General features: G+C 38.8%; 1 protein-coding gene across 3 annotated transcripts in view; it reads left to right on the top strand.

Annotated features, from left to right (window-relative positions):
• Positions 1–26,415, top strand: part of ECHDC1 (ethylmalonyl-CoA decarboxylase 1) — a 41,599-nt gene that overhangs the window by 3,996 nt on the left and 11,188 nt on the right. For 2 of the 3 annotated variants that reach the window (XM_082756826.1, XM_082756827.1), the window contains exons 2-5: positions 2,066–2,287; positions 8,392–8,534; positions 12,105–12,157; positions 14,110–14,190. In XM_082756826.1, the coding sequence (XP_082612952.1) occupies positions 2,068–2,287; positions 8,392–8,534; positions 12,105–12,157; positions 14,110–14,190 (497 nt within the window). In that variant the 5' untranslated portion in view covers positions 2,066–2,067. Of the gene's footprint in view, positions 1–2,065; positions 2,288–8,391; positions 8,535–12,104; positions 12,158–14,109; positions 14,191–26,415 lie in introns of those variants that run through there. The other variant, XM_082756828.1, reaches the window with a different exon arrangement.

The following is a 26,415-nucleotide window of genomic DNA, read 5'->3' as shown; positions in this document are numbered from 1 at the left end:
AAATTCCTTTAGTCTGAGAGCAGTGAAGCTTAAACCTCATGCTTTTCCTCAGTGGTTAGCTTTTTCTAACTGAGCTGTTAAAAATAATCCTGTATTTATTAAAAAAGTAGTGGGTACTGACCGGCACTGTAAGAGATGGATTTTAAAAAGTAATTCAATGATAATACCTTGCATGAGTCATTAATCATGAGTCACGATCAGCAGGCAATGATGTCCAATTTGTTTTCTAATCCAGCACTTGCTGATGCTCTTTATTGCCATAGTGATAATATTAAAGAGCTGTTAATGCATATAACCACACAGTTAAAGATGACAGACTCTTTTTTTGGTGGAATGAAATTTCCATATCTTAAAGCTGTTTTGCTCTATACATTTTTTGACAAGTAAAATCTAGGTAGTATAAAAATGATCAAACAGATATAATTTGGCAAGGGGTTAGGTTAAGAACAGACTTTTTTTTTTTTTTTTCTTTTCTATCAAGCCAATCATTGTGGTTTCCTAGAGAATTAAGTCTCATCTTTCTTCTTATGAGGATTGGAGAGGCTTTGTATTCATTAAAAATTGGAAACTAATTGCTCTGTGTTGAATCAGGCATAGTGCAAGCTGCATTTTGCAGCAAGAGCCTGCACCTATCCATGCTTTTAGCGTTCGTTCTCTCCTGGCCAAAAATTAGTAGCTGGGTGGGAGATTTTATTGCATGAATGTATGTTGGGGAATAAAGATTTAGAGCAACAGCTTGCTTTCAGTGCTTTGTGCGGATTGCCATAAGTCAAAGTTGAGTGAATTAAATAAATTTGTTACTTTATTCCCTTATGCTCTTTTATTTATTTATTTAGTGTTCTGGCACCTTGCTGTACTAGATGACATGAGAAAATGGAAGACGTTTTCTCTTCTGAGAGCCTGAATATCAGAAAAAGAATTTGGCTAAGAAATTGCCTTTGGATATATGTTTCCACTATTTAAAAAAAAATAAATTAAAAGCAATTTTAAAAGCTTTGAAGGATGATAGCTGAGATGTTGCAGATATTTGAATGTTCATAGATACAGAGCAGTAGGTTGATGTTAAATATGAGCTAATTGATTTTGTTTTCAATCAGATTTTAACTTTATTAAATTTTAATTAAAAAAGATAAATAATAATATTTTTAATGACTTCCTTGTTATGTCCTGGTGCACGTGGTTACTTTGTAGAGTGGAAATAGTGGAGGAATGAGCCGTGGGTATTCTGGTACACAGAAGTAGACTACCAATATTATGTAGCTGTGTAGAAAGCAAGGGCAATACTCCATTTATAATACTGCTCTACACTTTTCCTCCTTTGGGATACTGCATAGGTTCTGGTGCCCTGTGTCTGAGTGAGGTCAATTCCAAGAGATACTGGAATGACTGAGAAAACATACGGTGGCTTCTAGGGGCTAGGCAATCTAACCAGTTTTAAGATGGGATGTAATAAATAGGTTAATGGAATTAGATGATAGGGAATTGACCTGAAGGTGGGAAAGATCTTTGGTTCCTAATTTTTTTAGTTCTTCAGTACTTCTCCCAGGAACATATTATTGTAATAGTTGCTTACAGAAAAACAGGAAGTCCTCTTCCTGAAAGCTAGAGGTTTCAGTAGGATTTCTTCTCCAACACAGATGCGGGGTTTTTGTGCATGTTTTGTTTGTTTGTTTTGGAGGGGAAGAGGGTTGGAAGATTAGTACAGAATACGTTGGTCTAATGGAATATGCAAGTATTTTACTGCATTTCTTGAGCCTCTTCTGTGTTCTGTACCCAAATAGTTTGGGGTAATTTTTACAAGAAAAGGTTTTAAAAGATGGTAATTTCTGTCTTAACTGCTAAAATCACTGCATAAAACTCAAGCTGTTAACTTTGTGGGAGTAGTTTCGAACTAAGATTTTTGTGAATACAGTCTGTAATGAGCAAATTTTTGTAGACTTCTGTGATGCCATCCTCTTCATATTAGTTTCTGCTGTCCTGCTTCTCTTTCTTTCAGAAAGAAAACTGAGCTGGATCAGCTGGATCTCAAAGCAAAAATTTCCTTTTTTTTTTTTTTTTTTTCCAGAAATGGCAGTTTCTCTATGCAAAAAAATATTTCAGACTGCAAAGAAGAGGATAATACAGCAGAGAAGGGTATCACTGTATAATGTTGCGCATGGCTATGAGGAAGAATTGATAAAGAAGAAACTTCAGCAGTTTGCTGGTGGATCCATCAACCTTTCCAAAGAAGATAATGGCATTGGAATACTTACCGTGAACAACCCGCAGCTAATGAATGCCTTCACAGGTATTAATTAGTTAACAGAAATGAGAATCTGGTTTTTGTGTTTGTTTTTGATCCCCCCCACCCCCCTTCAGTTAGTTCTTCTATGGTTTTGCATAAACAAAGTGAAAAGCTGTGCCTTACCATTCCTTAACTAAAAGAAATATTGGATTTTTAACCAGAGGTGTGGTAAAATTCCCTCTTCTTCATGGTACTTTTGCTCTAAACATCGTAGATGCAAGAAGTTCCTAATGACATAAAGAATGTCTTGCAGAACGTACCTCTCCTCTTTTTTTTTTTTTTTTTTTTTTTTTTTTTTCTCTCCAGTGAGGACCATTCTGCTGCTGTGCTTTTTCTTATTTCTTCTTTTGTTTTGTCTCTACTGCTCTGGAACTATGTGGTATTTTTATGGGGATGGGAAAATACGATCTTTGTTTTGTAGATGGTGTAGAAAGGGCCAGTTTATTATGTTGTTCTTTACCTCAAATCTTCCCTCTAACTTAAGCTTCTGCAATTTGGTATTTTCTAGTTTCCCAGACTGACTTCCATTTCTTCTTCACTTGTCTTGTACCTTAAATACTGATGTTTGTGAAAGGCCTGATGAGTTGGGTATTCTTAGGTGTTGCAGATGAGGAATCTTCTTAAGTATTGTCCAGTGTAAAAGCGTATAGTTATCAAAACCAAGTGCTATATTTTACTAGTCTTGAACAATGAGAAGCTTTTGATCTCCAAGATATGTATATTTGCTCTCTCTCTTTAACTGTCTAGCAATATTCCAACTTATTCAATTCTTTTCAGACATAAGTGGCACACGTTCAGGGTCTACATGTGCCTGAACTTGAGCTGTTTGCAAGCCTGTAAGAATGCCTTTATCTCTTAATATTCTGAAATGGATGCATTTGTCATCTTGTTGATTTCTTTTTTGCTGTTCTCTTTTCCTGCCCAGTTCTCACTGTTCCTTTGCTGTCAGCAAATAAGTTTGCAACACACTAGCAAAGCATAGAGCTGTTTACATGGAGAATGTCCACAAATGATTGTTAGCTGAAAGGAAGAAAACCTAACAGAATAACAGAATTTGTGGTAATTCACCCAGATGTCTCTGCAGTTGCTCTTTTGTTTCTTCTTAAAAGCTCATGTGTAAAATCATTGCTTAACATGAGAAGTTTAGTTAAAAGACATTAGCATGGAGATTGTCTTTCTGAATACTTCCCTGTCAGCATACATGTTATTATACAATCATAATTACACTACTGTTTGCTCTTTTTCTACAGGTTGTTTTTTTTTTTTTTTTTTTTTTTTTTTTTTTTTTTTGACTTAAAATAGAGCTGTGCAAACTACAGTTTATGGGCTGGGTGTTCATAGCTTTTTTGTTGTTTTGTTTGGAAGAATCATGAGAAGTGAGCAATAAAAGAGGAAGGACAGATAAAGCCCAGCCTGCTATGGGGATCAGATGTAATGGAAGTCAAGTTGCTGAAACCAAACCTAGAGCAGAGCAGGCCGAGGGGAGGCCTCATGGCGCACGAGGGGAGCGGAGGGGCAGGCGCCGAGCTCTGCTCTCTGGGGACAGTGACTGGACCTGAGGGAACGGCATGGAGCTGAGACAGGGGAGGGTCAGGCTGGGGGTTAGGGATAGGTTCTGCACCCAGAGGGTGGTCAGGCACTGGGACAGGCTCCCCAGGGCAGTGGTCACGGCCTCAGGCGTGCTGGAGTTCAAGCAACGTTTGGACAATGCTTCCAGACACATGGTCTGATTTTTGGGTGGTCCTGTGTGGAGCCAGGAGTTGGACGCAGTGATCCTTGTGGGTCCCTTCCAACTCAGGATATTCTGTGATTTTATGATTCTAAACTTTGAACTTACAACCGTGTTCCATGTTTTCTGGGTGCTTGAAGGGAGGGTCTCAGAACTGATTTCCAGAAGTGCTGAGCAGTCACAACTGCTGTTTAGGCCACTGTTAGCTGTGCTTTGACTATACTGAGTGCTGTACAACGCTATTGTGCTGAAATCATATCAGACCTCTCAAATTGGACACTCAAAATTAGCAGGTATTTTCTCTCTGGCTTAGTTGGTGGTCTGTAATGTTATAAGACTGCTGTGAAAATAAATTATTAGTGAATGTGAATGACTTCAGTGTTCTAGTAGCAAACAGAAGCTACAAAAAACTAAGAGGAAATTAATAGTTGTGTCTCTGTTGCAGACCCTGATTAGCATACAGCAAATGATCCATGGGACCAGACAGTTCTGTTTTATAGGAGTGTGTAGAGCCCTCTAGAGAGCAGTACCCCATTTCGCTAGGTAATAGCCACAGAAATTTGCTCTGGAAAATCTTACAGTGGCAGTTTAGGAGATAACTGCTTTTTTTCACTGTGCACCTCTGCTACAGATTTTTTTGTTGTTGCAGCAAGGAGAGTAGAAGCAGAGTCATGTTGGCTCCTTGGCCAAAACAAGTGATGGTATGGTACGTTAATTTACAATGCTCTTCACTTCAGTTTAACATCATTGTCTGTAATCCATAGGTGCTGAGGAACTAGCAAGCACTTGATCTTTTTCCATTTGCTGTGTATTGAGTAATACCCTTCAGGGGAAGTGTGGAAAGGAATAGGATGTACAGCCCTTAAATTGCTCCAGCAAGACCTGGTTAACTTCATTTGCCAGAGCCTGTGAAATACCCTACCTCAAAGAAATTCTGTTAATGTTGTGTCTCAGAGCTTCTCAAGAGTGGCAGATATGAATTTATATGTACATATACGCTTCCTTTAGAAAGCTGCAAAACATCATTAAACTGCTCAGAGAAATTCCATTTGCCAGGCATTTACTTTGCACAGCAGCTTTTTATCTCAGAGGAATTATGTTTGTTCAAAGCTTGAGCAACTCATGGAACTGAAAGCAGAACAAAATTGTTGGCAAATTGCTAATGGGCAATGTGGAAGTTGTTATGCCTTTTTTCTCTTCTTAATTGGAATCTGATAGCCACCTGTTTGAAATGGTCTCTTTGGAAACAAATGCTAATAATGTCAGTTTAAGCCTGGTGGAACCAATTTCAGCAACCCAACCTCTTGCTGAACTAAAGCTGAACTTTATTTAAAAGAGAAGGAGGCCAGCCTGCAAGAACTAGAAGGTAATGACGATAAACTTATTTTCTAGAATTATAATATAGAATCTAGAATAATTTCTTGTTATTTCTAAATAAAAAGCTATTTATTCTTAGTTAACAATTAATATACAAACAGATGAAATATTGCAAGTACCTTCAGTGCTGTGAGGAGCATGAACTTACTGGTATCGTATGTTGAAGGACCAAGACTGGCAGAACGAGGATTTGCTTTACTGTTGTGTCCTCATCATTGTATCAGACATCCTATGATGTGTCTGTTGGTGAAATAATAATTCAGTGTTGTCAGTGTACATGGTAATGGAGGGAATCCTCTGCCAGGGAGAGGGGGCAGGTGCTCACCTCTTTCTCTTGTTCCACCCGCTGTTGCATGCGGCTGGCTCATACAGTCCCTTTTTATAAGCTCAGTTTTTTGGTTACCTAGATTTTTGGTTCATAATACTCTCTGGAAAGACTCTTCACTACCTCACTGCTTTCATTATTAAAAGCACCACAAACAGTGGTTGTGCTATGTCTTGGCTCTGGCAAAACTTTGATGCCAGTCCAAATACCTTTCATGTAAGAAACTTGAGAAATACACAAAAAGCAAAATGTGTGGTGTTGAAGCACACCTATTTAAAGAACTGTTTGCAGGAAAGACATTGAATATGCTGTCAGGCTGGGAAAGCATTTCAAGTGAAGATCCGTGGAAGCCTCTGCTAGCCTAGTTCTGCTCAGTATTTTCATTCTTATCTTGGGTGATGAATAGAAAGTGAACTGCTGAAATTATCAGATGACCCAGGATTGGAAGAACTTGCAAGAAGGTTATTTGGAGCAGGGGAGTGGAATTCAAAGTGAAGTTGCTTAAGTGCTACAAAGAGCTCAAGATCAAAAAGGTGAAATTCAGTGAAAACAGATGTAATCTGCAACACACAAATAGCCTGAGCAAATTATAAAAGCAAATGGAAAGGAACTGGTAAAAGTGCAGTTCTGGTATATAGTATGCCATTAAAAAAAATAAAAATCGTTCTGGTATATAATATTTAATGTGCACTTCTTGCTTTCCTCAGGAGCATGGTCTTAGCTATTTCAGTGGCTGAGACCAAACCAAGCTGGAGGTCCTTTATAAAGCATTTGTTCTTGGCCTGGTGCTGGGATGCATACTTCATAAGGAACTGCAAGGAAAACAAGTAGGAAGAAAAAAATCTCAGGATGTTAGGATGGCTGCTAACAGGCAGTTTTAGGCCAGGAAATGTTCACTGTACATTCAGTGAAATGTGTGTAGGGTCAAAAAAATAAGAGACTTGGAAAAAAATGAAAGATTCCTTGAGATATTAATCTAAAGGTCATTTACATCTGAAGAAGGTAGGTCTGTCCATGTACATCCTCATCTAAGGAGGGTAGAGCTTAAAGCATCATCATCCTGTAGTTATGCTGCATTTTAAAATTACTTTGTATAAATATTTTTCTCTTAAGAACATATGAGAGTCCTTCAGAGGGGAAGAGCTTTAAGTTAATGTGGGTATGCTCAGTTGGTGTGGACAAGGAGTAATGGCTTCAAACTAAAGGAGGGTGGATTTAGATGAAATTTAAGGAAGAAATTCTTCACTCAGAGGGTGGTGAGGCACTGGCATAGGTTGCCCAGAGAAGTTTCAAGAAGTGTTTTGACAAGCTCTCAGATACATGGTCTGATTTTTATACATATATATATAGATAGATATATAAATTTTTTTTTGGGTGGCCCTCTGGGGACCCAGGAGTTGGATTAGATGATCCTTGTGAGTCTCTTCCAATTTGGATATTCTATAATGTGAAGTAGATTGAAAACAGAGATCTGTAAATGGATGAGAAAATGTTTCTTGCTAAGGAGTAAATACTTTTGGATGTCAGATGTTAATTCACACCTCAGTGTTATGCAATAAAAGATGAAAAGAATCACGGGCATGGGCTGTTGCAGTAATTGTTCTAATTCCATATATAGTTGATGAAGAAAGGTAGGTGTTGTCAGAGGTCTCTGGAAGTAAAGCCTGCCAATGCGAGTTCAGGCAGTTGCTTTGGGCAGTACGTAAAACGAGTTTTCACTGAACAAACTAGATTCTACTCTCAGCAACTCATGACGAAATGTCTGAAGTGTCCAAGCCTCTCAATTCCACATTTTAAATGTGAGCTCTACATAGCTGTCTCACAGCACTGATAATTTTCTTCCCTTCATCCTTTTTTCCAGTTTCTTTAGAGCAGAAATAAAATAACCCAAAAAAGTCTGTTGTGTAACACCAGGGATTAGCACAGTTATAACCGTCTGTAGTATGAGAAAGCTCTTAAGTGAACATGTGAGAATATTTGAAGTAAAAAGACGGTACTATTTAATCCATACATTTGAAGCCTAGGACGTACTTTGTAAAGACAGCTTTTCTAGACAGTTACCAGGGAGGGAATAGAAGATGTTTCAGAGAAATTTCCTTTTTTATTGTTCTTTTAAAAAAGTTATTTTACTTCAATTTTTAAATCTATTTCTAGATTTCTAGACTAGATGTCCAGTCTAAATCTGGACGCTTCTAAATGCCATTGGCCTTCAACACTGTTTGCTCTGCAGCCTTTTCTTTTTTTTTTTTTTTTTTTTTTTAATATATTTACATTTGAATATGCAGAGTGAAATGTCAGTGACATGAAAAGATGGACATGATGGACATGACTAGATGGACTGATTTGGATAGACACAAGAAGTTAATGTGTCCTGAATTTATGCAATTATAAACAAGAATAAATCAGGTAGAATTTATGCTTATGCCACTTGAATTTTTTGTTTTGTTTTGGTGAGTGTAATGCAAGTTGCAGAATACTCATCAGAATTTCAGTAAGTACATTTTTGGATTAAAAACATGTCAGTGCTGGGCAGGGATTTAAGGTGATTCTTTCCCTTGTGTTTTTAAGCCTATCACATCTTAATGATAACTTGATTTTGGTAGTGAAGAATGTAGTGTAAAACATGCTGCTTATAGTCATTTTGTTCTAAGCGTTGCTTCTCGTTTCTCGTAACAGGCACTATGATGCTAGAGCTCCAGGAGAAGGTAGCTGAACTGGAAAACTGGAAGGATGGCAAAGGCCTTATCATCTGTGGTGCAGGAAATACTTTTTGTTCAGGATCTGATTTGAATACTGTCAAAGCAATACCCAACAGCCAGGCAAGTAGTGATACAAAGTTTTGGGAGAAAAATGAGCTTTTTGATATTCAGAGATCCCTATCAGACAGAGGTGTTTCACTGTGTTTATGCTGCAATTTTACATGCAAAGCACATGGTTTAAAAAATGCTGGCAACCACTTTAAGCCATGGCTTAAGTGTCACTGTAATTGATTCGTAACTCTGAATTCCTACATGACTTATTCTTTTTAGCCTTTTCTTTTAAAAATCTCATTTTGGTTTCTCAGAACAGTATATGGTGCATTTACACATAAAATAACCCATGCTTCAGTAGTTTGACCTTTAAAAGCAAAGACAAGTAATCACTTCTTATATATTCTCAAGTCAAAAACAAACTTAAGCAGCGTGGCTGCTATTACAAGGAGGTTTCAATTTTGTCAACACTGTGTCTGGACCTGAATAAAATGGAAGAACAAATGTAACTCTTGTCCAGTTGAGCTTTGGCAATGATCTCTTAGTCCAGTTAGAGTAGTCATCTGTAATTTGGGGGTTGAAGAGCTTTTAGTAATGACAGAAATCACTTCTATTTTATTCAACCAATTGGCTGGATGGATGTGGTATTTGTCATAATCTGCAATATGGTCTGCCTTTCCATCTGGTGCAGGAAAGGCAAAATAATGGCCAAGAACATTGAAGGATTTTTGTGCCTTTGAGTGGCTTCTCCTCTTCTTCCTCCTTCTCCTCTTCCTCTCATGTTCAGCTATTCCTAACCCTGAAACGAACCCAGATACCCTGCCTGTTCTTTGTTGGTGAGCACTAATGTTAGGATGACCAAATCACGGCAGGCAAATTAATAGTGGTATTGTTAAAGAAAAATGTTTTCTTTCTGCCCTTGTAAACCTGGTTCCCAAGAACAATATCCTCATTCTGGAGTGAAACTTGAAAAGCTGGCTATCTGAAAAGCAGAAGAGGTTCTTGAAAGAACAGCTAAGAAGAAGGAGGCATGAAGGAGGTTTTCACTTTCTTTGTTCTCTGTCTAGAAGCCTTACAACAGAGGTTCCTAACCAGTAAGCAGCAGAGGACTTCTGAGCAGATGGAAATGATTTGTGAAGATGGACTAAATCCTGGCCTGCCTCAGAAACAGTGTGACCAGCAGGGCTAGGGAAGTGGTTGTCCCCTTGGCACTGATAAGACCACACCTCAAATGCTGAGTTCAGTTTTGAGCCCCTCAGTACAGGAGGATATTGAGTTGCTTGAGTGTGCTCAGAGAAGAGCAACAAAGCTGGTGAAGGGACTAGAAAACAAGACCTGCAAGGAATGGCTGAGGGAATTGCAGTTGTTTGGTGTGGAGAAGAGAAAGCTTGAGGGAAACCTCATCTCTTTCTAGAGCTACCTGAAAGAAGGTTGCATTGAGGGTGGTGTTTGTCTCTTTTCTCAGGTGACAAGTGATAGGACAAGAGGAAAAGGTCTCAAGTTGCACCAGGGGAGGTTTAGGTTGGACATTAGGAAGAATTCCTTGATAGACAGGTTGATTAGGTGTTGGAATGGGTTGCCCAGGGGAGCGATAGAGTTCCCAGTCCCTGGAGGTATTTAAGAGACGAGTGGACATGGAACCAAGGGACATGGTTTAGTGATGGGACTCAGTAGGTCTGGGTGATGGTTGAACTTGGTGATCTTGAAGGTCTTTTCAAACCTAGATGATTCTGTGATTCTATTTTTCTATGACTGTAAGTTCTTGCAGCAAAAAGAACCAGGGGTACAGTTTCCTTTTCTACTTTATGAAAGTGACTTTCTTTTTCCTTGTATCTCCCAGCTGCACCCCAAGCTATTAATCCTTTTTTTTTTTTTTTTTGTCTTTGCATGTAGTGCATACAATATTTTACCTGCCTTTCTTCTAACTAGTTTTCTTCTGACTCTGAGGACCATATTAGAGCTGAAAATGTGATTATTCCACTAGACTCCAGTGAACATCTCTCTTATTCAGATAAAAAATACTCTGACTAGTAGCCTTATTTTTCTTATCAGGAAGACTTGAAGGGTATGTTGTCCAGGACTTAAGTAACTCCATCTCTTTTGCTTTACACCTTTTTTATAAGCTCCCTTTAAGTACTGAAAAGCTGCAATAAGGTCACACCAGAGCCTTCTCTGTATGCTGAACAGCCCCAGCTCTCTCAGCCTTTCTTCGTAGGAGAGGTGCTCCAGCACCCTGATCATCTCTGTAGCCCTCTGAACCCATTCTGACAGATCAACATCCTTCTTGTGCTGGGGGACCCAGACCTACACTCCAAGAACGGCCTCACAAGGGCAGAGCAGAGAGGGATAATTGCCTCCCTCAGCCTGCTGGCTGCTCCTCATGCTGCTGTCATGGCATCTTCTGTCTGCCAGAAATCTGTCCCTGAATACCATAATTCTGGTTGGCTATGGGCAGAGTAGGTCTTGGGAGTACATGAATAAATTAACAATAAATTGGCCGAAATTGTCCTATTCCTGTTGCAAGCCCCTATTCCAAGAGGTACTGAAGATTTACTGCGTCTTTTCTTTCCCAGAGGTATGAGTCAGAAACTTTTAATTAAGGCAGATTCTTTAACATGAAAGCCCCTGTAAAACTGTTCATTAGAAATCAGTAAACACTGATACAGATATGTTGTTGTTTCTTTTTCTTCCTGCCATTTTTTGGAAGACAAGATGGAATTGTTACCTACTTTATTATTTTCACTATACCCAAGCATTATTTTTCTTAATTTGGATTAAATGTCACATGTGCAGTTCATTTAACATACATATACAGCCATGGTCATATTGTATCATTTGGCTTAGTCATGTGTGTGTGTTCCTGGTCAACACTAGACGCCTGGAGAAGAACGTAAGAACAGGGAAGGCAGAGAGAGAATGATTTTAATTCAGTATATTTTCTTAGTCTCCAGCAATTTATGGTGTGAAGGTGTTACCTTGTACTTAGTAACCTTTTGCAGATTTTTCTGTTGTGAGATTTTGTAGTTGTTCTTGAATTCATGTAGTCCTTTAAAGGTTGCAGTAATCTGCTGCAAAGTGTTCTGTTGTGTATGTTGTAGGAAGAGATATTTGTTCTGAACCTGGCAGCAGTTGATTTTATTTAAAGCCTTTGTTCTTGTACTGGAAGAGAAGGGAACAATTATTCCCTAGTCACTACTGTTTGCAAGCTGATGTTACTTCTTTCCTCCTTTTTGTTTTACAATCTTTTTTCCTGAAATGCTTTTAATTCAAATGATTAAAATAAAAAGCTGGTAAATTTTCACTTCTGTAAAGTTGTGTGGATTTAGAACAGTATGGAGTTCGCAGCCATCCATGGTCCTATACAAATGTTTAAAGCTCATCTTTACGGGTGTTTATCTGGGAGGAATGAGAACAGGAGATTCAGAGGAAAGGATGTAAAATTTCACATCACAGCAAGTTGGTATTGAAATTATTTTTATAGTGGTTTAATTATAACTGCAATTTTAATAAATGATTGAGGGTGTTTGTTGTTTTTTTTAACTCAATCTACACTAGGTTTTCTCTTTGGGCTTAGTGGGGTTGGACTGGATTATGGACAAGATTAACCAATTAACATTTTTGAATTTTCATTCTTTATAGGATGGGATGAATATGTGCATGTTTATGCAAAACACCTTAACCAGACTTATGAGGTAATATATTTTCTTTACCTTTCTTTATGAAGTAATTATAATGATTGAAATATGTTTTGGCTAACTCTTTAATCAGATGTTTTAAATATTAAATTTTGAATCCCAGACCTTGTATTTGCATATGTTAATTATGTAAGTATTTGTGGATTTTAATTTAGGCCTTGACATTTTGCAACTATTATTAGACTTTCCAGAGATTGGAACAGAAGAATACCTATAGGTTTCTATGTGGAGAGATGAGAGATAACTATAGTTAAGGAAGCATAGGCCTTTAATGTTTCTGAAGCTGACTTCTGTAACTCAGTAGAAATTGCTTGCTCTTAACAAACAAGCAGGGCCAGCTTATGCAGCCCACACAGGTAACATTTATTTAATATATTTATTTAATCTTCCCACTTCATAAGAGGAATGTATTCAGTTCTACCATCTGGTACTCCTGATTTCTTTTTCCTTTCTTTTAGATTCAGCTTCCTTTAAGAAATCACATTTCTATTACACGCATGTATGGTAGGTTCCATTTTTTGACTGCTCAGGGCTTTGTTAAGATAAATATTTTGTGTTTTCAAATAGTATATATGATAAAATGTTATGAGCTAACAGTATTCTGCAAAACTGCCCAGGAAATTGGAGACTTATTCTTAGTAGTACTGTATTGGAAGGAATCCTCAGGATCTGAATTAGAATCCATTTGTATAATTTGGCCTTGGTATAATCAAAAGTGATGTGGCAAAACAAAGAGGAAGAAGATGTATGAAGATTAAAATCTCACCTCAGGTATCTTGACTTAAAGTATATTGCACTGTATTGCGGCTGTGGTTCAGGTGGAGCACTAAATCGCTCTTTGGCAAGATCTATCTTAGTTGGATCCATCTCCCTCAGAGGGAGCTGAGGCAAACTGTGATCATGAAGGAGGTGCCTCAAACAGATGAGATGAGTGTGGATGTAGGGTGCTCGAACCCATATATTCTGGGTTCCCACAAACCGTAGGAATAATGAGGTTACCTTTTTCCACGGGTTCCCTTGTGCAAATTATTGTGTTAAGTGTGCTGCAGCTGGCAAGTGGACTTGGGCCATAAGAAATTTTTGGCATTTCTCTTAAAGTAGAAGTAAAACCAAATACCAGATTGTGATTGGGAGGCTGACTTCTGAATGTGGTTTTAACCCTGCTTAATGAATTAAATGCCTCTTTGTAGTAAAAGATGTATCAGGTCTGGGACTGACCAGTTATCTTCCTTTCTTAGGGTACTTGTCTTATCTTAAGTCAGTCACTGTTTATTAATATTGATTTCACAATGACAGTAGGAAAAGAGTTTCTCCCCACATACTCTTCCTTCCTTCTGTCCTTTGAATTACCTTGAACGTGATTGAATACAGCACCATCATAGCTAACAGATTGTTGCTATCCTCAAAGGACAGTTTTGTCCTCCGAAAAAAAGTTTTATTGATGTTTGAGATGATAGCACTGCTGTTTGAAGAAGTTTGCTGAAGTTGTCATGCTGAATCTCATTGTTTCTCAACAACCGAGCTGTGCAGTTCTTGGGGTCCCTTGCTACTGCTCTCTGTCCTGGCTTAGTGTAGAGTCTTGTGTCACTGTCCTGTCATTCCTTCTTGCAGAAAGCCTTCTCAGGTATAATTGTAGTATGTATTTTTTAATTTTTTTTTCATAATATTGTACATGATCTGCTTTACTGTGATTCCATTAGATATTTCTGTCTTGCTGTTGCATCATGGTTCCCATATTAATTATGAAAGAATGGATTTAGTTTAAGTGGAGTTGGTATTGTGCTGCTAACCTGCAAAGATGTTATCGAAAAAATTCAATAGATTTGAATTCAAAGAACGAATGAGTTAGAGCAGAATGTTCTTCTGAGCTTTTACTGTAAAGATAGTTTGCCTTTGATTGTTTCTCAGAATAAAAGAATGAATTTTGCTTGCAAAATTCTCTTGCGTAGATTGCCATTGATCAGTGTTGCACTAATCCAAGGAAAAGCTATTGGAGGAGGAGCCGAGCTTACCACAGCATGTGATTTCAGGTAAGATTAACAATTTCAATAGCCACTGTTGCATCAGTGATTTAATGACTACGTATGAAAAGTAGGAAGCTTTAGGTACCACTTCAACTTGGAGTCCCATCACAGAATCATAGAATCATTCAGATTAGAAAAGACCTCTAATATCACGTAGTTTAACCTTAAACCAAGCACTATTAAGACCAACATTAAACGATGTCACTAAGCACTACATCTAAATGTTTTTTGAAGGCCTCCAGGGATGGTGTCTCAACTACTTCTCTGGGCAACCTCTTACCAATACTTCACAACTATTTCAGAGAGAAATTTTCCCTAATATCCAACCTAAACCTCCCCTGGTGCAACTTCAGGCCATTTCTTCTTGTCTTACCACTTGTTGCTTGGGAGAAGATACCAACACCCACCCTGCTATAGCCTCCTTTAAGGTAATTGTACAGTTTTATAAGGTTTCCCCTGAGCCTCCTTTTCTCTAGGCTAAACAACCCTAGCTCCTTCCAGCGCTCTTCATAAGACTTGTTCTTTAGACCTTTCACCAGCTTCGTTGCCTTTGGAATTGGGCCTTGGTCAGCAGACTTCTGGAAACTCCAAATTTTTTTCCTGGTATAGTACAAATGAAAGATTACTTACTGCTGAGTTACACAGTTCAAAAAACTGTGTAAAACAAGAACAGTGATGAACTTTAGCAACTGTCTGTCACAGACAAAGTGGTTCCAAGATCTTGTACCTAAGTGAGAGGCAGGAAGACTGCATAATTATATATCTCCTTATGTCTCTTTTTGTTGCAGCAGTTGTGAGTAAAAATAAATAAAACTGTCCATTTATCTTGTATTTAGTGTTGTGGATTTACTATTTGCAACATAATTGTTGTACAGTTTTTGAAACAGGTTTGAGATGCAGAGGAAAGCAAATGAGGTTCAGTTCGTGTTTTTTCCACACAGGTGCAGGCATTTGCCAGCATGAAACAACTAGCAAAAATAGAGGGCTTTAATTAAAGAGGCTGAATGCAGAACAGGAACTGGAAGAAACTAACATAATAAAATGTCACTTTATTTAAACAGTTGCTAATGTGCAGACAGACAGCCTACAGATGTAGCAGGATAAGCACTGCACACAGCCTCTCTGAAAATTAGGAACTTTCAGTGAAGTTTTTATTGAAGAGAAGGAAATGTGCTCTTTAAGAGGGCCTTAGTGCCTGAAATGACAAAGAAATTGGCCAAAACAAGCTGAAAGTACTTACATGCAAAAGTAAATTAGAATATTAAAGCTGTTCTAGGTATCAAAACCAGGCTTTGCAAAGAGGAGATGGCATCCATGTTGTTTGAGCCTCTCAGAAGCAGTGAGTGGCTTTGAAACTTTTGCTTTGAAACTACATTCACCTGGATCTTTCTTCATATCTACACAGCTTTTAGTGTAGGTACAAAGATGCATTAAGCTCTGACTATGGCCTCTGAGTAATGCTGTACTATAAATACCTGGTAAGAAGTGCCATGTTTGATAGCTGTACAGTTGACCAGACAGTTTTATCTGGGAGACCTAGTAGATCTTACTGAATCTGTGAGTCCACTGACAGAAAGTGGATCCTGTTATCCCTAAGGAGGAGTTTAAGGCATGTGAGCATAATGAGATGGAAATCTTTTGCCTTTCTAAAACATATACTTTCTACTCTTACTCCAGCTATGTTGTTTGACATACTGTATAATTATAATCATTGTCAAGTAGCTCTTATTTGCATGAAGTGAGCAGCTGCAATTCCTCTGATGTGCTGCCATAATTTTCGCAATAACTACAGCTGTTGATCCGTCTTCCACTGCTTTCTAACACACCCATCCAGTGCAACTAAATAATAGCAATTCAGAAGAAGCAAATGGGACATAATTAATAACAGAGACAAGATAGAGAAACATTCTCTGTGTTGTTGTTATTGCTCTTGAATTTGAGGCTTTTAATACTGGGCAACAAAATCGTAGTTCTCTGAGGACTGTGAGCAGATAGTTGTGGAACAGAAATATTGTCCTGAATCACTAGATACCAAAAGAAGAACCTGAGAACAGAGATCAGAGAGGTTTGTTTTCTTTCTTTATGTTGAACAAACCGCTGTTCTCTCTCTCTTTTTTTTTTTTTTTTTTTTTTTTAATGAGAGTGAGTGAGTTATAGCTGCTTTTGATTTAATTTTTCAAATCCAATTCTATTTTTCTCAGTTATCATGTTAAACTAATAAAGGTCTTGGTCCTGGCCTGAAAAACTTTCTTATTTTCATCTCTACCTTAGTACTGCATTAACTATACTGATGCTGTTGAAGTGATTCACTTGAACTAAAATGGCTTATGTACCTTCTCAGAAATGCACTCTGGCAGCATGATGCACATCTATACTGGAGTAGAGGTGTGGACAAATTCAATTTTAAAACATCTGATGTGGTTTAATATGTTACTGATATAGTACACTGTTCTTCCAGTGGCAGTTGTTGTGGTTAATTGTCTCTTACTCTGTTTTCAGCCAGCTCATGTAAAATTAGGTTAGGGAGGTCTTGCATGAGCTTTGGCACATTTATTGCTGACATAAGGGCAGTGATGAAAAGCAGAAGCATTTTAAGTCAGTCCACTTCAGTTTGGAAGAGGATGTCTTCCCAAGGCATCATCTTCAATCTTATCTTACTTTATGGACTGTTGCAGAACATCTCTCCGTAAGAAGGAAGGTCCTTATAAGATTGTAAACAAATGATTAAAAAAAATTATAATTATCCAGACAAATGCAAGGTAATTAAAATCCTTTCAGACTTTTTTCTGATATGAAAGTTGGGAAGATAAGGCTTCTGACACTGTAATTATTTATCTCAATTATATCTGTAAATCTGAGTAAAATAAAACTGTGTGTATGAAACTTGTTTTGGCAGCAAGGCTTTGTGGTAGTTTCAAGAAATCTAGACTGCTTTCAATGTGCCACTACTGTGTATTTTCTGAGTCTGCGAAGATGGCTGTGGGATTCTGCTGCCAATGTCAGTGTACGTTGCAGTCTGCATGACACTGCAGCCATTTTAGTGGAGTGCACAAATGACTGTGTATTGGGTTCATGTGTCAAGGTTTTGTTAGCGGGGGGCTGCAAGGGTGGCCTCTGTGAGAAGAATCCAGAAGCTGTCCCATGTTAGATAAGGGCTAGTTTCAGCTGGCTCCAAAGGGATCTGCTGCTGGCCAGAGCCAAGCCAGTGGCTAACATTGGTTGGACCTCTGTGAAAGCAGATTTAAGAAAGGGAAACACCTGCTGCACAACAGCAGCTGGAAGAGAGGAGTGAGAACCAGCCATGCAGACCCCAAGTTGAGTGCAGCAGGAGGGCAGGAGGTGCTCCAGCCAGGCAGCAGCAGCTCCCCTGCGGCCGGTGGAGAGGCCCCTGGTGGAGCAGGCTGTCCCCCTGCAGCCCATGGGTCCCACATGGAGCAGATCTCCACGCTGCAGCCCCCCCATGGGTGGAGGAGCCCCCAGTGGAGCAGGTGGATGTGGTCTGGAGGAGGCTGTGGCCCATGGAGAGCCCCTGCAGGAGCAGGCCCCAGGCTGGAGCTGCAGCCCGTGGAGAGGAGCCCACGCAGGAGCAGGGGTCTGGGGGGAGCTGCCACCCGTGGGGGACCCGTGCTGGAGCAGTTTGCTCCAGCAGAGAGTGACTGTGAAGGACTGGAAGAGACAAAGCATTGGGGACTGACTGCAGCCCCTACTCCCTTCTTCCCTTTTGCTGGTTGGGAAGAGGAGGTAGAAAAGGGCTGATGATTTGGGGGGGGGGGAGAGAAGGAAGGCTTTCAACTGATTCAGTGATGCAATTTTACAAAGAAGTGAAATGAAATACCCATTCTGAGTTCTCTGTGTACAGAAACCTGAAGTATATCCTGTATGCACAACACATGAATTTAAGGAGAGCTGAGTTTACAGGGTTGGCTAAGGAATTTGGACAAGAATTATAGTGGTTTGCTGGGCAATGAAGTAAAAATTAGATATGGGGCAGAAAGGGATAGATAAGGGATCTGTCTGTGCAATTAGCTGAACACAATGATCTCTGAGCACATTAGCATCAGTGGGCTACCAGCCAATAGCCGGAACAACTGGCTTTGAATTCTGAACAGGCTTGTCTTCTGTTTCACATTGATGCCTCTGAGAAATCTCACTGGGTAATCTGTAGGTCATTTAGACACTTCAACAGCTTTGAAAATCTGGCCCTATCTCACTTGATAAATTAACTTCATTGTACCTGGTGCTTTTGAAAAATATAGTCTCTTCCCCCCGCACCCCCCTTCTTATTCTCTAATGCTACTGCAGTCAAAATAGTCAATTGTGAATCCAATTTAAAAGATGGTGTCTCCAGGCAAAGGGCAAGAATACCAAGATAGAAAGCTATACACTGCTCATAATATTGACTTCAAAATGGGCTCATCAGTAGAAGCAGACGTATTATTTTATTTTTTAGAGAATAAATCAATCAACTATAATTTCTTCAGGTGGTACTGATGTTGCATAGTTAAATTACAAAGGGCCAATTTCATTACTCTTGTTGTTTGTGCCGAGTAATATCTTAACTTGTAAAAAGCACCATTGACTTAAAGAAGCATTTGCGTTCTGAGCAGTCTTCTGCTCTGTCTCGAATGGCAGAATGAAGTTTTTAACAGGGGAGGCAGCTTGTCCTAGTAGTACTGCATTGATATCAAGTTGGCCCTGCTGTATGTGAGTTGAACGTTTTCTGCATTTTTGTGAAACATGTAGGCGTGCTTCTTATTATTTTAAGGTGATGATGTGTTCCATCAAAGAGATGCTTCTGCTGTTTGTGTTTGTGATGACTTGTTTATATACTTTACAAGCACGCACTTAGTGTATTAAATGTAACTTGGACAAAATGACAGGAGCAGAAGAAAGTACAACTGCTACATAGATGTAGGCCCACTATGACTGACTTCTCGCTTGTAGACAGTCAACAGTCATCCTTTTATTAGGCTACAGTTCATTTGTTGCTCCTTTAAAAAAAAAAAGGCTTTAGAAATGTTAATATTCTACAGTAAGCTTTTCCAAGAATTGGTTTCAGAATGTCAGAGCACAACACGCTTGCTTCTTTGTAAATATTTCGCTGTATGCAAGAATTTCAGCTTTCATTTTTATCAGAAGGAGCCTTTAGGTATACAGGAGGTTGCCATTTGAAAAAAAAGAGGACCTCAGCACATAGTAGCTCTTTTCTTTGTGCAGAGCATGATATGAATGTTACCGGATGGAATTCACATATCCACGAGTTCTTGCAAAGTTCGGGCCAACAAAGCACTTTCCATCAGAAGTGACTCCGTAATGTCGCTGCACATTGTTGGGAACAGAATCGGTAGCTATGTCTAAGAATGGTTTCTGGCAACTTCAGGTGCTTGCTGTATGCCACAAATCACTCGTTTAACTCTATTAACTTCCCCTCTCATATATGAGAGGGGGACATATATGTGTGTGTATCTATGCATAAAACCTCCTTGAAATCAGTTGGTAATTTTAGAATTTCATTGCAATCATGTATCACTTCTCATTTTAGATCCCTGGGAGCTTTGTTACTACAATTTTCTGACGAATTTTCAGAGAGATGCATTATGGTTTTAAAAGTTTCACGTCGCCTGCCTCTAAGGAGGCTGTGTGACCTGGCACACTTGATGTCTGGTTAAGCAATCACAGCACTGCTAGAAATGGACTTGAGAACCTATATTTTTGGAATTATGTTTGTGGACTAGTATTGCTTTTTCTTTATTACCAGTTTTTATTGGCTTTTGAAATTCATGTGTTCACAGTCTTCCACACAAAGGGTTTTTTTTGCATACAGTCCACAGTTCAGATTTACTACTGTTTGGTATTACTGGAAATGTAAATAACAGCAACAAAACATGATTTTGAGTTGAAGTTTTTCTTTTTGAGGTTGTTTTTGTTGTTGTTATTTTAGGTAGGGATTTACTTCATCCCTTTTTTTTTTTTTCCCATTGGGAAAACAAATCATCTTATTGTGGAAGACTGAGTGTTTTGTCATCAGCATGTATCTACCTTTTTGACTACTACTACCATGCAACCTTATGTCCTTTCTGTTGAATAACCCTGTATGCAGCCGATTCTCTGCTGTGCAGTAATAATAGAGATAGCCCAGATAATGGAAAATCTAGATAAGACAGATTTTAGGGAATGCAGAGCTGGATCCGTGCTGACTCCTGCTGAGACACCAGGCTGTCGTTCCACTGTAGGGAAGCATTCGAGGTTCTCGGAGAATTAGTTTAGGAAGAGTAGGCATGCATGGAAATCAGCCGTTATGATTGCATCTGTGAAGTGACTCAGCCCCAGTTTAGATAAAGTGCCTCCAGGTATTTGGGTTTGACACTCCATTGCTGATCTTCACTACAAAATATATATATCAGATAGCTCCACAAGTTGATTAAGTCTTTCTCAGACTTTACATTAAAGTCTGCTGATTCTGAGGTGGGGTTATACTGAGCTGTGATTTCATGGGGAGGGCAAACTGGCTGAACAGCTCACCTTGATGTTGGAAGAGGATGTTGCTGCTGCCATTCCTAACTCACTACTTACTGGTTTGCAAAGCACCAGTGAAAATGCCGGTATGAGTCAATTATCAAACCTAAAAGCAACAGAAAGGCTGGACGTTTTTTGTTCCTCTAGTGAGTTAAGGTGATTTTTAGCAGGCTAGTAATGGCTAGAACCAACATATAGCAGGAATTCAGTGTCTGGGAGAGGATAACGAAGAACAGGAGGAGATGGGAATACAATCTTCTAGTAAGTAGTTAGTAAAAAAAAATGAGTTGCTACTGTTGTAACTCAGCAGTCACAGTAAAAATAAATACAATTGTAAGTTCTTACATCAAATAAATTCCTATTTTACTTAAACTGTTGTATGTTTAAGAACTTCTGGTGTATCCATGGTCTGTTACTAGGTGTTATCCCCCAGTTCTCTTTTTATATATTGATGCATTCGTAAACAAAAAGCAAATATGTGGACTGAGGGAAAAACAGTAATTTCAGTTAGTATGAATTTATCTGTGTTAGAGAGAGAGAAAAGTCAGAAATGAAAGGATACCAGGGGAAATTATACTTCTGGTGCCAAGAGAAATGGTCACACGCTTAAGCGTGTTTGTGCAGGTTTTCCAACAGCTTGCTGAAAATGTGCCTGTGCCTTGTCTGGCTAGTCTTGAACGTATCACCAGGTAGTGAGCTGAAACTGTCTGTAGTTACCCATCAATATAGATAATGAAAAATTAAAAAGGTGAAGAAACGAGTTACTGTTTGTAATGTAGAATTTTAACGTTAAATTCTCCATCTCAGTTAAGCCTTTTTTGAGATATGCCATTGTGATACCACTCCCCCACTCCAAATAAATAAATAAATAAATAAATAAATAAATAAAGAGAGAGATGAGTTCTGAAATCATATAATCATATCCGGAAAACTCGAAACAGCCACTGCGATCATTTTAAAAAGGAAAAAAAAAATGGCATGGGTTCATTAACCTGGTATCCCGCTAAAATGGCAATGTCATAATTTCACCACCAGTGATTTCAAATGATCTTTCTGCTGTAGTCAGAAATCATTGTGTAGGATGTGCAAATTCAGCATCAGTAACACTGCACACAGAGATGGTTGAGTTTCAGTGTGTGTCTTGTTACCCTAGTTCTCGCAAAGGTTTGTTAGTGTGATGCTATGATATTTTTTAAATCCTTTCATGCCGTGGGTTGCAGAAATGTGATATCTCAAACACATCATGGAGTAATAGAGCAGGTTGGATCTTGCAACTCTTAGGGTTGATGTTAAGAAATGTTGTTACTTTCCAATCAGCTGAGATCAGTGGAGCAAAGTGATCTCTGCCTATTTGACATTTCAGATACCAATCTCTGAGCCATGTTTTTGGGAAAACTCCCCCTCCCTTTTCTGTGTCAGCAGTGGAGACAAGCAAAGAATATGACTGAAATGTTCTTGCTTTAAGAGGCTCTTGAATTGGGTCCAGGAGAATTTTGCTCTGCTTTCTGTGGTCTTGATAAACATATATGACAGAAATAAAGATTCGGGAAACAGGTTATTAACACAGGTATATATGCTGCAAGAACAGAATGTTACACACGAATGGTCATTTTTCATTGAAAAATCTGGAAAATATCACCATTTCTAATGGAAATTTTTGCTCAAGTCCAAAAGGCATATGTGTTGAAAACGTTTATTTGAACGAAATCCAAATGGCACCAGTTCCTTTTTGGGAAGGGAAGACTCATGTAACATTTTAGATTTTCAGCATGAGTAATTTTTGTGTGAGCCTTATTTTGGCTTTCGCTTGCTTGTGTGTTTAGACTTCAGCGGCTTGTAAAGCGTAGCCAAAACCTGCTTCGTGGGTAAGACCAAAGTGCTCTGTCAGGCTGGAAGCTGCTCTGACAATAATTGTGTGGTAGCAGAGGTTGCGGTGTGTCTGTGATTGGGGCCACTGGCACCTGGGGAACAGAAATAAAGTCATAGCTGGGAACTGGAGGTGTTAGCGAGAAGGGCATCGGGACTTGGCAAGGAAGGAAAAATGCAGTGGGCCTCCACAGGTTCCTGCACTACAGCTGCAGGGAGGGAAGCAGACCAGGCACCATGGAGCACCAGGGCCAGTTAGGCCAAATCATTTTCCTCCCTGTCATTTTTATTTATTTATTTTTATATGAAAAAACAAACAAACAAAAAGGATCATCTTACTTCCCTTAAGAGTGCTTGTGGAGTTCTAATCAGTCTTTTTTTGGGCACCTATTTCATGCCCCATGATCTGTCATCTAATACAATTTTTCATTCTTGCTACAGAAAAAAAAAAATCTTGCTATAATTTCCAGTATTCAGCTTCATTTATCCCTTTAAGAAGAAATGTAACTTTTTATAGCACACTTTTCTCTTTCTCTTTTCTGTGACGCTGCAGGCAAGGAAGTGTCAGCCTGAAATAAAGAATTTGATTTAAAAAAACCCTAATCCAGAACTGCTGGGCCTTCATCCTTAGCTGACTTTTGGGAGATCCTGGTATAGAAAGAGATTAGAAGAGCCAGCAGTACTATGCAGCCAGTGTTATTATGAGCATCATCACCTCAGGAGGCTTTCAGGGGCCATTCCTACCTTTTCTTGGTGGAGGCTGTCCTGTACCTCTTGTGAGTTATTAGCAAAAACTTCTTTCCCCCTGTGTATTTTTTTTTCTTCTTTTTCTTTCCATAACAGGCTTTCTGGCCCTATTTTAGCAGTTCTCCTCTGATTAGGGAGATGCTTGAGAAATAAACCTTCTTTAGTGCTCTGGTCATTCATATGTTCTGGACCACTTTTAGTCTGGTTCTTGCCAGGTCACGCAGTGTGTTCTGCTGCTTAAATGCACACGTTTTTGCTGCTGATAGAGCAGTTTCATACTTTTTCTGAGTGCAGGCATTGCTACTGAGGAGATGCTGGTTTTTCAGATTTCTGTAATCTGCTTGTTAGAATTTAAATCCTGTTATCCAGTGGATCTTTTTCTAGTAACAATATTATTTTGTGCTTCTTCCCTGGAGTGGCTTCATTTGAAATTGGAAATCCTGCAGTCTCTTTGAGTTGACCCTGTGCCTTCTGGGAGCTCACCTTCCTTTAAATGCCTCAAAGTTTGGGCAGTAGAGAGACTAAATGCATGCTAAAATGGATTATCTTTGCTTCAGTGTCTCTGTATTCCATCTCTGCCTGAGTTTTTTGTTACCTCCAACTCTTCTTTCATTACTATGCTTCACCTTTCTTTGATCCACGACCCCACTTTTCAGGATTTTAGCATCTACCAAATGTTTTGTGCATTTAAATGAAAACATGACTCTGTTGTTCTTTTTTTTTTCCAGATTTTATTTGACTCTGGGTTGATGTTAGAAGGCATGATAGAGTCACGGTTATAAATGGTTATTTTAAGGTTTCCCCTCAAATGTGCATCCCATTGTTTAGGTCCATCTGCTCCCCTCTGGGAAGTAGACTTGGATTTCCCAGCCAACCCAGAACAATGTTAGCTCTTCCTCCAGAAAACGCATCTGTCATTAGGAGGCTCTTTCTCAGACCAGATTTTGACCCTAATTCTTAGGGTTCCAGATTTTCCAGGGAAATCTGACTGGGGGGCAGCAACAAAAGGTAAAGGCAATAGATGCTGGGGAGAAGTGAGATATTTTCTCCTAGGCTACTTTAAGTAAACCCTGGGGGAGGGGGTGGTGGTGTAATGAATGCACTGAGAGTGTTACAAAATAATTCGGTAACTATAAATAAAATCCCATATAATCTGCAACGCGGTTTGAAGAGAGCTGAGAAAAGTGAGCTCTTGTGTTGGTGAGATTTCATAAGCTGGCATTGAGCCTACTCCTTTGACACTGAGTTTTAGGAGGTGCCTGGAACACTCTGTACTTGGGAGGCTAGGTGGGAACTTTTAAATTTTGGTTCTTGGATATCATTTTAATTTATTTAAATCTCAAGTAGAGAGGGTAAGTCGGTTGTGTTTTGTTTGATTTTTTTTTAAATCACTGAAAGGATTCGATGGGTTCACTTTCTAAAGGGCTTATTAAAATAGTGGCTGGACCTACTTCTTTCCATTGAAATCTTGTAATAAAGAGTACAGATTAAAGCTGATAAATAGGAGAGAGGATTAATGTGCACAGTCTTCTCTTACCCTAGTAAAATTTGGGATTGCAGAGCAGCTTTGTGCAATTGTATCTAAGCTATGTACAAGGGGCATAGTTTCGCCAAACTCTCTTAAACCATTTTCTCTTTATTTTTATGTTCTGTAGTGGTTACTGTTTAGGTATCTGTCAAGTGGATATTCATGACTGAAGGATTTTCAGAAAGAGTGAAGATTTGTCAGTTTGTTTTTATGATGTCAATCTGCATGGACTATCATGGACAATTCCTTCGTTTTGTTGGTTTTATAGTATTTTCACTTTGGGAGTCTCACTTCACGTTGCCACAGCTCTGAAGCAGCAATTGCTGTTATGCCTCATTGCCTTAATCTTCCTCTGTGCTGGTCAGAAACACGACGCTCCTCTCCATGACAGAAAGTGTGGGAGAGGAGCAGAGGAAATTATAACTAACTCAGGATGAACCCACTTGTTAGTATTTTCATAGAATTATGGTGGTTTTTTTTTGTTTTGTTTTGTTTTTTTTTTTTGTTTTTTTTTTTGTTTTTTTTTTTTTTTGTGATAGAAGATGTAGTAAAATAGCTGAATTTCAGAAAAATCTTCAGCTGATCTATCTAGATAATCACTTTACAGAGTGCCTGGGTAGTTATTTGATGGTATAGTGATAAAAGAGACACTGCATAGGCAGAGATGGATTAATTAGTCCCAGCTCGCTTTTTGGAGTAGACTGTCCTATTCTTGAGGGTCTAATTCTAACAGCATCTGTCACAAAAACTGAAGTAAGGACAAGAATCCGCTCATCAGCGGCTTTGCTGACTACCTAAATTATTTTAGTGTAGTACTGCATATTTCTTCCACAGAATGTTCTCCATGCAGTACCTTGCTGCTTCAAAATGCCTTTTTGATTGAAAAAATGACTGGTTAATTCATTTGTTGTCTTAAGGTGACTTTCTGCAATAACCATGGAAGAGGCTAAAACTATAAATATATATGTATATATACACACACATATATATATTTTTATTATTATTAAAAATAAAACGCCATACACTCTGCAGTTAAATACTGATGAAAATATCCCTAGCCTTTCTGATGAGACTTACAACCCTAAGAATATTTTGAGAGCCTAAATATTTATACAAGACAAGTTGTCACTTACAGAGCACACTGTTGTAATACAATTAAGTGTCAATATTTAGGTTTCCAGGTTAGGTCTCCATTGGTGTGATCCAGTTAAATTTAGACAGTGCTCTCATTTCAGGCTTTCCATGGCTTTGTGAAGATGTCAAGGCAGTGGTTCACATTCAGGGCTTGTTTTCAGGGCTATGTTCAGCAATTGCTTTTGCTGTTACAAGATGCTGGAGAAGCTACAGATGAGTTTTACGGCAAATGACCACAGAGCACATAAAAGTCCTCGAGAATTTGAACTATTTTAGCACTAAGAAAGCCGTGCAGTTTCTTACATGCATAGACACCTGTATGTGCGTGGTGGGGAGGGCAGGGTTCAGATGCATCAAATGGGAAGGCACATGGTATCCAGTGCATCTTCATGACTTTAAGATTTGCAATGCAGATGTTGGAGGAGGACTGAGTGCTCGAT

The sequence above is a fragment of the Aythya marila genome (genome assembly GCF_965140915.1).
Source record: "Aythya marila genome assembly, chromosome: 3".
In the NCBI taxonomy this organism is placed as follows: Eukaryota; Metazoa; Chordata; class Aves; order Anseriformes; family Anatidae; genus Aythya; species Aythya marila.
Note: the sequence above shows the minus strand (reverse complement) of the source record. Positions and strands in the feature narration are given on the sequence as shown.